This window comes from Schistocerca nitens, chromosome 10 (assembly GCF_023898315.1).
Source record: "Schistocerca nitens isolate TAMUIC-IGC-003100 chromosome 10, iqSchNite1.1, whole genome shotgun sequence".
Classification (NCBI taxonomy): domain Eukaryota; kingdom Metazoa; phylum Arthropoda; class Insecta; order Orthoptera; family Acrididae; genus Schistocerca; species Schistocerca nitens.
This window is the reverse complement of record NC_064623.1, coordinates 145,528,878-145,542,495: the sequence shown is the minus strand read 5'-3', so window position 1 is coordinate 145,542,495 and position 13,618 is coordinate 145,528,878. Positions and strand designations below refer to the sequence as shown.

General features: G+C 45.2%; 1 protein-coding gene across 1 annotated transcript in view; it reads left to right on the top strand.

Moving 5' to 3' along the window:
- The first annotated feature begins 792 nt into the window (after window positions 1-792).
- The window catches only part of LOC126209940 (cytochrome P450 4c3-like), a 35,223-nt gene continuing 22,397 nt past the window's right edge, over window positions 793-13,618 (top strand). Inside the window, exon 1 of the mRNA XM_049939057.1 lies at window positions 793-984. Coding sequence (XP_049795014.1) covers window positions 793-984 — 192 coding nt within the window. The remainder of the gene's footprint in view (window positions 985-13,618) is intronic.

The following is a 13,618-nucleotide window of genomic DNA, read 5'->3' as shown; positions in this document are numbered from 1 at the left end:
GTTCACATCACCAGTGTCAGATGTTCTCAGTTCATAAGACTATTTGGAGAGGTTTGGAATTTCAGCCAGGATATCAGCGCAGAGACTGATGAAGTGATGATCAGGGGCTTTACACCACCACATTATCCCTTTGCTGTCAGAACAAAGGGAAGGCAGGCGACAGCAAGTGGCGGACCCATGCGGCTACTTCGACTCGATAACAAGCCCAGTTAGGGCCACTGTTGTGAAACCTTCCTGGCAGATTAAAACTGTGTGCTGGACCGAGACTCGAACTCGGAACCTTTGCCTTTCGCGGGCAAGTGCTCTACGGACTGAGCTACCAAAGCACGACTCACGACCCGTCCTCACAGCTTTACTTCCGCCAGTGCCTCGTCTCCTACCGTCCTGAGGACGCGTCGTGAGTCGTGCTTGGTTAGCTCAGTTGATACAGTACTTGCCCGTGAAAGGCAAAGGTGCCGAGTTCGACTCTCCGTCTGGCACACAGTTTTAATCTGCCAGGAAGTTTCATACCAGCGCACACTCCGCTGCAGAGTGAAAATGTCATTCAGGGCACCTGTTGTTGCCAGAGTCGGCAGTTCTGTGTGCTAGATGTCACACTGTTGTGTCCACAACTCACTTGCAACTTAAATCGTGTATTCAATGCACTATACTACAAACGTAAAATAAGCAGACCTTTCTGAACCGCTATCATTCCTTGTATAATAGTTTTAACAATTTTTCTCTCCTCGTTCACTGCTGGCTTTGGAATGGTGTTAGTCTGGAATGGTGTTGCCGCTTTTTCAGCTGGTGACTATGACGGTGACCGCCACCGACACGACGGCTGTGTGCATCAGTTACGCGCTGGCGCTGCTCGCGCTCCACCCAGAGTGGCAGGACGCGGCCCGGCGGGAGCTGAAGGACGTCTTCGGCGAGGGCGGCGACTACCTGCGTGCTCCCAGCCTCGCAGAGCTGGCCAGCCTCAGGGTCCTGGAGAGCATCATCAAGGTGAGCCACCACCCACTGGTCTGTGAGGTCGCAAATCGTGCAACTAGAGGACGCCCACCAAGTTTCATCTGTAGACCACTGTTCTGGGACTTCAGACGATTCTTTGTTGGTGGTCGAAGCAGCTCTGGAGATCACCATGAAGTTGGAGAGGTACCCACTAACTTCCATGTGTCAGAAATGCATACAATCATCACGCTATGGGAGTATGCGCATAATGTTCTACATGTGTACCTCTATTTTGATTTGCTGTTGATGGTGGTACTAGTGCTGTATAGCACTACTGAGGTAAACAGTCAGCCAGTAATTGCTGTGTCTCACAAATACAGCCAAAAGATGTCCCATCAGAGAATGTCCCCAGGGTTGCATATGTGGACTAATTGAGACTTCACACTGAATTTGTTGATGTCGGTGGTAGTAGTGCTACAGAGCACCATGAAGTTGTTATAAGGAAGCTCTTCTTCATGTTCCATTTGGGACACACATCTCAGATTTTCTTCCTGCAGAAGTCTCCCCATGGCACTAATCGATGACTAGAGCAGAAAAAATCTGTAAACTGATCTATGAAAAAATTTCATCTTTCCTGTTCATACATACTAGCTCCCATGTCCCACAGCTACAGACACAACTCATATTATGAGAGGATGCCCTCTAGGCTCCCTTTGTGACGCTGTTTTAAAACGTTAGGTTCATTGTTGATGGTGGTATAGTACTGGAGAGCACCATTGAACTAAACTTCTAATTACTACCTGCCATGTCCCACAATTGGAGTCACTGGGCAGTGCACGACAAGATATCCCCTACGTGTTATTCTGGCATTTAGATTTGCTGTTGGTGGTGGTGGTAGTGTTGGATAGCATAATCGAGGTGCCTTAGATGCAAGTTCTTCTTCACGTAGGGTAGTAGGAGTAATCCATCGAACTACAGACCTATATCATTGACGTCGGTTTGCAGTAGGGTTTTTGAGCATATACTGTATTCAAACATTATGAATCACCTCGAGGGGAACGATCTATTGATACGTAATCAGCATGGTTTCAGAAAACATCGTTCTTGTGCAACGCAGCTAGCTCTTTATTCTCACGAAGTAATGGCCGCTATCGACAGGGGATCTCAAGTTGATTCCGTATTTCTAGATTTCCGGAAAGGTTGACACCGTTCCTCACAAGCGACTTCTAATCAAGCTGCGGGCCTATGGGGTATCGTCTCAGTTGTGCGACTGGATTCGTGATTTCCTGTCAGGAAGGTCGCAGTTCGTAGTAATAGACGGCAAATCATCGAATGAAACTGAAGTGATATCAGGTGTTCCCCAGGGAAGCGTCCTGGGACCTCTGCTGTTCCTGATCTATATAAATGACCTGAGTGCCAATCTGAGCAGTTCTCTTACGTTGTTCGCAGATGATGCTGTAATTTACCGTCTAGTAAGGTCATCCGAAGACCAGTATCAGTTGCAAAGCGGTTTAGAAAAGATTGCAGTATGGTGTGGCAGGTGGCAGTTGACGCTAAATAACGAAAAGTGTGAGGTGATACACATGAGTTCCAAAAGAAATCCGTTGGAATTCGATTACTCGATAAACAGTACAATTCTCAAGGCTGTCAATTCAACTAAGTACCTGGGTGTAAAAATTACGAACAACTTCAGTTGGAAAGGCCACATAGATAATATTGTGGGGAAGGCGAGCCAAAGGTTTCATTGGCAGGACACTTAGAAGATGCAACAAGTCCACTAAAGAGACAGCTTACACTACACTCGTTCGTCCTCTGTTAGAATATTGCTGCGCGGTGTGGGATCCTTACCAGATGGGATTGACGGAGGACATCGAAAGGGTGCTAAAAAGGGCAGCTCGTTTTGTATTATCACATAATAGCGGAGAGAGTGTGGCAGATATAATACGCGAGTTGGGATGGAAGTCATTAAAGCAAAGACGTTTTTCATCGCGGCGAGATCTATTTACGAAATTTCAGTTACCAACTTTCTCTTCCGAATGCGAAAATATTTTGTTGAGCCCAACCTACATAGGTAGGAACGATCGTCAAAATAAAATAAGAGAAATCAGAGCTCGAACAAAAAGGGTTAGGTGTTCGTTTTTCCCGCGCGCTGTTCGGGAGTGGAATGGTACGGAGATAGTATGATTGAGGTTCTATGAACCCTCTGCCAAGCACTTAAATGTGAATTGCAGACTAATCATGTAGATGTAGATGTAGATACTAGTTGGAACAACGATTTAAGTTTTAGTTCTTACAGCAGTTTTGCCAAGGCACTGGTCAATAACTGGAACAGAAATAGTGAAACGTCCCCTTTCAACAATATTTCAAGACTGTGCTTAACCTGACACACAATATTTTTTTAGCGCAACGCAATCTGACTTTCAAAATTCTCTACAAGAGAATGGCCCTGACTAACATTAAACTATACCTTTCACAAATCACTTACCTCACAAAAATCTTCGCTGCTCAAGCTACTGCAATACAGCGAGCGCCACTACTGCCAGCTAAATAAAAGATTCAAACTATGGAAGGCACTAACTACTGATAGGGATAGTTAGCAAATGAAAGATATTAATAGAGAACAAACAATGTATTTACCTTGATATCATGACAAATTAAAAAACTCCGCCATCTCTCTCCCCACATCCACCACTGCTGGCGGCTCACCTCCAACTGCGCAACGTTACGCGCTGTTCACAGCCAGCTGCCTAACACTACAATGGTTGAGTATTACAACAATGCAAATCAGCCACAGACTGCACACAGCACAGCCGGTGATTTTCATACTGAGGTGGCGTTACCAATAAAAAAAAACCTAAACAGCCTACTTACAATAGTCTGCAAAGTGGTCTATGACAAATTTCCCGCTTGTGTTGGCTCTAGTTCCCCAAGAACACAAAGTATGAGTAGCTGCCATGACCCACGGTTCCATTAGTGGGCTGGTATTTTAACACGTCAGACTTGTTGGTGATGGTGGTGGAGATGACTGCTGTAGTGCACTGCCACCCACTAGTTTCCAGGTCGCACAACTGCAGTCCCAAGGCACGCTATGCTAGGATGCGTCAATGTTTCCTTACGTGGACCACAATTTGAGGCTTCAGACTGGACTTGTTGTTGATCGTGATAGCTGTGCTGGAGAGCAACATCAAGAAGCTTTAAAAACAAGTATTTCAGTTAGGGCAACCATTTAACCCACTACTGCAAGATTTCTTTAGGAAACCAGTTTTATTGAAAAAATATTTGAGGGTAGGGTCAGATAGACAAAATACTATGTAACAGCTTGAACATTGAAATTTTGATTTATTCATTACTTTAGATTTGCTGCCAATAACAGAGACAGGGAAACAAACTCCCATTATTAAGTATCATTTTACACACCTTAAAGCTCTGACTGGCTCTGAGCACTATGGGACTCAACTGCTGAGGTCATTAGTCACACCTTAAAGCCTAACTAGGTGTAATCTAAGAGGCAGAAATGCTTCACTCTTTCAGCTGCTGTCGCGTGTGTTTAACTACACTCGACCTTTAGCAAAGATTATTGATTTAACTGTTTCTACCAACATTACGGTGCCTAACAAAGTCTAGCTCGATGGGGCGAGACTGTGTGTGTTGCCATATGGAAACATTACGGACATACAAGTGATATCCTTAATTATTATACATAAATTTACGGTTTGTTGCAAAATGGCAACAGCATGCAATACAGGATTAGGAATTACTCCTTAAAGTAGTTTCGCCAAGGCACTGATCCATAACTCTAGTGTCTTACGGCCGGCAGGAAAGAACTAACGGTGAAGATCGAACACGCTTTATTTAACTAAAACGCCTTGTTGGCGTGCACAATTTCCAAACTCAAGAACAACAAGAAACAATATAATGGTGGCGAAAGCTCGATAAAAGTTACAAGACAATGAAAAGAAATAATAGCAACCAAAATACTACGCTACATAGTTCCAAAGTGGCGTTACGCCCAAGAAGATACAAATTTCTACAAAAGACTACGGCGAGTGTTTACTTGGCTAGAGCTGGTGAAGGTATTGGCCAGAGCTGTTCTAGCTGTAGGTACACACTGACGGTCTGACTCTTCTGGCATGCTTATAACACCGATTCTGCGGAGCGATACACTTGGTCACATTACTTCCAATTGTTGGCTCTCCGTCAAATGGCTTTTCACGAAGTAGAACCGTGTTTATGAGGAAAGTCTGTTGATGTTTACATTCACTGGCGATGTTTTGATATGAACTCTTGAAGGGAGGTCGGCAGCCCACCTTGCTTGTATGTTGTGCGGGCCCTCTAAGTGATAAGAGGCCGCTACGACAATAACTAGAACAGAAATAGTATTCAAAGTGGTCTATGACAAATTTTACGCGAAATTCGCCTCTAGTTCCCCATGCAGACATAGTAGTTGACAGCCGTCACAAGTCGTGCCGGAAGAAGATGGCCCCTAGGTTCCACATGTGGTCCACTATTCCGAGGCTTCGTATTAGACTTTCTGCCGTCTTCGGTTGTGGCACTTTTAGAGAACACCAACAAGCTGAGCTGTTTGGTATGAGCTACGGTATTCCAAACTGCAGCGTGAGAATGTTCCCCCGCCTTCTCCTGGCTTCAAGTTTCTGTATTGTTCTGGATTTCATTCTACATTTTTTTATGTTCTCGGTTGTGGTAGTGCTGGAAAGCACCACTGAGATGAAGAGTACCCACTACCTTCCATATTTCGCGACTGCGATCACAAAATGTACTACGAGAGCGTCCATAGAAGGTAGTCAATATTTTTGAAATTTTTATCGGATTTATTGTTGGTGATGGTGCTGGTATTGGAGAGCACCAGCAAGTTGAGCTATTAGCCTGTAGCTGTCGTGTCTTGCAACTCCATTAACAAACTAAGCGCCCTAGAAGAATCTGCAATACCTAAATACGCAGATAAGCCCTAAAACTGTGACCAGATGTGTATTGGTCCACCTTTAGGATGCAAGGGAGCAGCGACTCTTCGTGGCACGTACTCAAAAACTCGCTCTGTAGGTACGTCGTGGTGCCAGGTTCATATGCAGGGGTTGCGCCCGGTAGTTAGTGTGTGCATAGCTGGTGGCTGCAGTGTGTGCCATCAGCTACAGACCAGTCTCGACGAGTCCGCGTCCACAGTAGTCGCAATTGGCGATGTCGGTGAGTCAACATGGGAGCACACAGGCGTCGTCTGCCGCGTCCTCAGCAACGCGCGCTGAACAGAGAGCACCGGAAAACGTGCGCTTGCGCCAGCGTTGAACTCTGCCGTCACACCTGCCACACCTCGTTGCCCATCTTGCTTTAGAGAGCGATCTTTACGTTCTGGTTTTAGGCACTGATGTCCAACAACTTGTCTCCTCCCCACGATTTCACCGTCCTTCATCCACTATTCGTGGTTGCTCAAGACAGTAGCAAGCGAACGGTCGCCCGGCTTCGCCATTTCTGAGGTATTGGTTGCCTGCTGCCACGGCATAACAATCTTGCGTTTGTCGAAGTCGCTTATGTTCATTAATTACCAGGCCTGTGGCGAGTACCGTGGCTAGAGTGATTCCCCATTTGTATCTGCTCGGCTTATATACTTTACAACACGTCTCTATGATGGGAAGGCGCATGGGTATCTCTAACGAAACTCTACCACTCAGTATGTCTGGGGTTTTCTTTTATTTTTTATTTATTTATTTTTTTAAGTCATAAGTCTTCCGAATGGTTTGCTGCGGCCAGCCACGAATTCCTCTCCTGTGCCAACCTCTTCATTTCAGACCAGCAGTTGCAACCTACACCCTCAATTATTTGCTGATTCCAATCTCAGTCTTCCTCTACCGCTTTTGCTCTCTACAGCTGTCCCTAGTACCGCTCAAGTACTGAAAAGATGTCCTATCATCCTGTCCCTTCTACATATTCTCCACAGAACCTCCTCGTTCCTTACGTTGTCAGTGCACCTCATCTTGAGCATTCGTCTGTAGCACCACATGTCAAATTCTTCGAAGCTCTTCTGTACCGGTTTTCCCCCAGCCTACGTTTCACTGCCATACAATACTGTGCTCCAGACGTACATTCTCAGAAATTTCTTCCTCAAATTAAGCCCTATGTTTGATACCAGTGGACCTCTCTTGGCCGGAAGACTCTTTTTGCCAGTGCTCGTCTGCTTTTGATGTCCTCCTTGCTCCGCCCGTCATTTGTTATTTCCCAAGGTAGTAGAATTTCTTAAATTCATCTACTTAGTGACCATCAATCCTGGTGTGAAGTTTCTCGCTGTTCTCATTTCTGCTACTTCTCATTACTTTCGTCTTTCTTCAATTTACTCTCAGTCAATATTATGTACTGATTAGACTGTTGATTCTATTCAGAATATCACGTAATTCTTTTTCACTTTCACGCAGCGTAGCAATGTCGTCAGCGAGTAGTATCCCTTTCAGTGACTCTGCTGTGAAAATTACACAAAATGCGTTTAACCGTGGATGACTATAAAATGTGGCCCCGTATAGCTGAAATGAAGACGACACAATGTATTTTTCCTTTACTCCAAGAACTCTCATTTTATTTCCCACATAGGTAAATAAAATTATTAAATCTGTTGCCATAGATTATCTGTCTTCAGCTGACTGCAGTCTGATTAAAACGAATTACACCAGACGCGTTTCTCTCCTATTTACAAAGTATCTTCTGTGGTTATTCTATAAACTGAATACACAAGTGTATATTTTTTTTATTGTTTTACGTTAAAAACAGTGTTTTCTTTATAAAGTTGGCGTTCAAGCTACTTACGTTGTTTCTTTACATAATCTGCTCCTTCTCCTCTTGCTACCAGTGATTGGTGTCGACAGGCATCATTTTACACCTGCCCTTGGCTGTTTTTGGCATTCTGCGCTATTCCTTGTCCTGCACTATTCACAGTTGGCTTTCTTAACTGTTTTTCGTTCTTCACTGCCAGAGTGTTCACGCCTATTCGTTTGTGGTGAGTGTTGCCAACCTATGAAACGAATTTGCGTGTGTGTGAGACAGAGAGAGAGAGAGAGAGAGAGAGAGAGAGAGAGAGAGACACAGAGACACAGAAAGTGTCTGGTAGAGACGTGAAAGGAGTGGTTTTTCTCGTAATCACTGTGAAATTCCATTCCTGTCTTTCCTCCCTATCATGCCCCCCCCCCCCTTGCAAAAAAAAAAGGGGGGAGAGAAGAAAACACCACTCCTCTCACGTCTCTGCCTACATACGAGACAATTTCACTCTCTATCTCTCTCATATATATATATATATATATATATATATATATATATATATAAATCACACACGCAAATTCGTTTCATAGGTTGGCAACACTCACCACAAACGAATAGGCGTAAACACTCTGGCAGTGAAGAACGAAAATCAGTTAAGAAAGCCAACTGAATAGTGCAGGACAAGGAATAGCGCAGAATGCCAAAAACAGCCAAGGGCAGGTGTTGAATGAAGCCTGTTAACACCACTCATTGCTAGCAAGAGGACAAGGAGCAGCTTATGTAAAGAAACTACGTAAGTAGCTTGCACACCAACTTTATAAAGAAATCACAGTTTTTAACGTAAAACAATAAAAAAATATACACACGTACGTATTCAGTTTACAGAACAACCAGAGAAGATGCTTTGTAAATAGGAGAGAAACGCCTCTGGTGCAATTCTTTTTAATCAGATTGCAGGCAGCTCAAGAGAGACAACCTACAGCAACAGATGTTAACAGCTGCTGTGGAAGATGGCCACGCAAACATGAGTAAAATTATTAAAGATCAAGGGATCTTGTCTGCTTGAATAATACACAAAATTCAGTAACACAACACGTTTATTCCTAAAAACACCGGTCCAGTGGAACATAGGTCAATATGACAATGATTATACAGGGTGAAAAGTATTTAAATTGACAAACTCTGGGAGGTTGTAGGGGACATCAAAACAAATATCTTTCCCTAATGTCATTTTTTCCTAAGAGAATTATTTAAATCGGTGGAGGCCGTATTACGCTGTTCAGTTGTTAGGGGCCGTATTACGATCTTCAGTTGTTAGGGGCCGTATTACGATCTTCAGTTGCAGGCAACTGCTGTCCGCCAGTGTAGTAGTGCATTGTCTCTGTTTACTAATGGAGCGATACACCTGGAGTGAGTACACTGATATGGTTGGTGAGTACTACGTAGCGCACCACAACGGACGAGCTGCACAGCGGGTTTATCAACAACAATATCCTAATCGCCGTATCCCGCATCACATGACCTTTGATGCTGTGTACCAACGTCTGCGTGAGACCGGCTCATTTAGCAGATTGCCTGGATAGGGACGCCGTCGCACGGTAAGAACGCTGCAATTTGAGGAAGCTGTCTTGCAGCATGTGGGGCGGGATCCTTCAATGAGCAGTCGTGCAATTGCACGTAACATGGGGATGAATCAGACGAATGTAAGAACAGTCCTCCGAGAGCAGGTGTTACGTCCATTTCACTTACAGCGTGTCCACAACATGAAACCAGTTGATTATCCACTCAGAGTACAGTTTTCGCAGTGGTACCTGGAACAGTGTGAAATACATTTCCATCCTCTGTGTTGTTTACCGATGAAGCAACGTTCGGGCGTGATGGAGTCTTCAACATGCACAATTCACATGTTTGGAGTGAGGATAACCCACATGCCACAGTTACTAGCGCTCATCAAGTCCGGTTCTTCGTTAATGTGTGGGTCGGTGTTGTTGGGGATTGTTTAACTGGTCCGTATCTGCTACCTAGGCCATTGAATGGTAGGCACTATTACAGCTTTCTCGCCAGAGCATTGCCAGAATTCCTGGAAGACGTCCCGCTCGCTACAAGACAACGCATGTGGTTCCAGCATGAAGGGGCGCCGCCACATTTCAGTCGTCGTTTGCGTCGATTCCTGGACCGACGGTTCCCAGAAACGTGGATTGGCAGAGGTGGACCCGTACCATGGCCAGCTCAACCCCCAGGTATGTCCCCTCTGGACTTTTTTGTGTGGGGAGAGATGCGCAACCTTGTTTACGCAACTACTGTTGCATCAGAATAGGATCTGGTTGCCCGGATAGTAGCAGTAGCAGGAACAAATCCTGGAGTTTTTTCCCGTGTCAGTCAGAACACGATCCGACGGTGTAACCTTTGTTTATGTGTCAATCAAGGCATGTTTGAAACTCTACTGTAATCGAAATTGGGTTATGTTAATGTGTCGTCTCTTGATTATAAAAAAATGGAAAAGTGTGGGTCTGTTTAATTAATTTGCCGCCAGAGAAATATTCCTCTACCGGTTCAAATAATCCTCATAGGAAAAAATGACATTAGGGAAAAATATTTGTTTTGATGTCCCCTATAACCTCCCAGAGTTTGTCGGTTTAAATACTTTTCACCCTGTGTACTACATCATGTTCGCAAACTAAAGCATTGTGATAGATAGCGAGTTGATAAAGTTGAACCAAGGAGGGTGATTTGACTTTAATTGCGACTTTGAAAAATGGATAACGCTGTCTGACTGTGGCTAATACGAATGACGGTGATTGTGAACTGAACCGTGGAACAGACTGCCACAGTGCACTTGAATGGGACCAGAGCTGCTGCTACAGCGGGCGGAGTGCTCGCCACACGCGTGCTGAGACCTCGAGGTGTCCAGAGCGCGTCCCATCTCCGTCCCGTGCTCTCCTTGTGATCCACCTCCGCACCCAGTCTGCAGGTCTAAAACCGGATCTCATCCTCTGTCCACAAACGAGACTCAACTCCACCCCTCCACACTTTGCGACACTATCTCTGCTCCTCACACCGCACGCAAGTCCACGGAAATCCCCAAGTGCACTTTGCGCCAAAAAGCTGAAACCGTCGACTGAGGACTCGGAAAGCCCACACCCGGCAATCTAAATCTACATCAATACTCCACAAGCCAGTTGACGGTGTGTGGCGGAAGGTACCCTGAGTACCTCTATCGGTTCTCCCTTCTATTCCAGTCTCGTATCGTTCGTGGAAAGAAGGATTGTCGGTATGCTTCTGTGTGGGCTCTAATCTCTCTGATTTTATCCTCATGGTCTCTTCGCTAGATATACGTAGGAGGGAGCAATGTACTGCTTGACTCTTCGGTGAAGGTATGTTCTCGAAACTTCAACAAAAGCCCGTACCGAGCTACTGAGCTTCTCTCCTGCAGAGTCTTCCACTGGAGTTTATCATCTCCGTAACGCTTTCGCGATTACCAAATGATCCTGTAACGAAGCGCGCTACTCTCCGTTGGATCTTCTCTCTCTCTTCTATCAACCCTATCTGGTACGGATCCCACAGTGCTGAGCAGTATTCAAGCAGTGGGCGAACAAGCGTACTGTAACCTACTTCCTTTGTTTTCGGATTACATTTCCTTTGGATTCTTCCAATGAATCTCAGTCTGGCATCTGCTTTACCGACGATCAACTTAATATGATCATTCCATTTTAAATCACTCCTAATGCGTACTCCGAGATAATTGATGGAACTAACTGCTTCCAGTTGCTGACCTGCTATATTGCAGCTAAATGATAAGGGATCTATCTTTCTATGTATTCCCAGTACATTCCTTTTGTCTACATTGAGATCCAATTGTTATTCCCTGCACCATGCGTCAATTCGCTGCACACCCTCCTGCATTTCAGTACAATTTTCCATTGTTATAACCTCTCGATACACAACAGCATCATCCGCAAAAAGCCTCAGTGAACTTCCGATGTCATCCACAAGGTCATTTATGTATATTGTGAATAGCAACTGTCCTATGACACTCCCCTGCGCAACACCTGAAATCACTCTTACTTCGGAACACTTCTCTTCATTGAGAATGACATGATGCGTGCTGTTATCTAGGAACTCTTCAAGCCAATCACACAATTGGTGTGATAGTCCATATGCTCTTACTTTGTTCATTAAACGACTGTGGGGAACTGTATCGAACGCCTTGCGGAAGTCAAGAAACACGGCGTCTATCTGGGAACCCGTGTCTATGGCCCTCTGAGTCTCGTGGACGAATAGCGCGAGCTTGGTTTCACACGACCGTCTTTTTCGATACCCATGCTGATTCCTACAGAGTAGATTTCTAGTCTCCAGAAAGGTCATTATACTCGAACATAATACATCTTCCCAAATTCTACAAGTTAATGGTGCACACTCTGTGTACTGGACAGCCTCTCTCCACAAGACGGGAACAAACAGCTCCTCCAACGCCAGCACATCTCGAGGCAGTGACGACTTCTGGTGTCACAGACAACGTCCCAGTCACCGTGCTGTTGTTTTGCATTTGTGGTAAACTATGCTATCCTGTGTGTCTGTCATATAAAAACACACACAGCGTTCTCTGCGCCCCAGTGTCCTTTCGTCAGCAGTGTTTCCACAAAAGTTTCCGCTGGCGTAGCTGATACCGATCCTACAGGAAGCTTCCCAGGAAACAATACGAGCATCCCTGCAGAAACGACGGAAAGCTCTTCATCTCGGCCGGGAACAATTGCCACTCTCTCCTTCTGACGTAACTAGGCGAAAGAAGTTGCAAAAACTGTTTTTTTCTTTCGCTTCGTGGACTTTCATTAGCCTTTCTGCTAGCTGTGACCAGAGATACCCACCCCTCGTGCGTCATGCGCTGCCCCAACTTCCCTTCACTTTCTCTATACCGGTAGCCTGCCGTATTCCCTAACCTGGCACCATTAAGCATCATCTGCCTTAGATGTTACTGTCGGACCAGAACAAGCATTCGTTTCCTCCACTTCAGATAACATCATGCATCTACCTACCATTGAATTCAGCGTTACAGCTACTGTTAATCCCCTCTAATAGTCTCACAGACCGTAGATCATGTAATTATCGGTTCGATTGAGTGAATAAAGTCGAAGAAAGGACCTGCCATCTTTCAGCTTTCCCTGAAGCTTCACCTACCTGCAACGCAGCATTCAGAATCTCGGTGGGCAGTGGTCATAATATTTAGGATCATCAGTGTATCGTCTCAGCATGGAACATTAAGTGATGTACAAGACGCAAATTATGGTATTCTAAGTTTGTTCTTCTCCGGAGAGCAGTGTAGAAGAAGCTTTAATACACACATCAAAAAATGTTTTGCATCACCTCTGTACCGAGAATTCCGGAACCTGTACAGAAAACAACATTTCCGCTTGTTTTATTGCTCATGAAAGCCACACATTGCATATTGTACCAGCATACAGCGAGACCTTCAGAGGTGGTAGTCCACATTGCTGTACACACCGGTACCTCTAAGACCCAGTAGCACGTCCTCTTGAATTTATGTACGTGTGTCTTCGTCGTGGCATACTATCCACAACTTCGTCAAGGCACTGTTGGCCCAGATTGTCCCACTCCTCAAAGGCGATTCGGAGTAGATCCCTCAGAGTGGTTGTTAGTTCACGTCATCCATAAACAGCCCTTTTAAATCTATCCGAGGCATGTTCGATAGGGTTCATATCTGGAGAACATGCTGGCCACTAGTCGAGCGATGTCGTTATCCTGAAGGAAGTCATTCACATGATGCGCATGATGTAGGCGCCAATTGTCGTCCATGAAGACGAATGCCTCGCCAATGTGCTACCGATATGGTTGTACTGTCGCTCGGAGGATGGCAGTCACGTATCGTACAGCCTTTACGGAGCCTTCCATGACCACCTGCGGCGTACTTCGGTCCCAC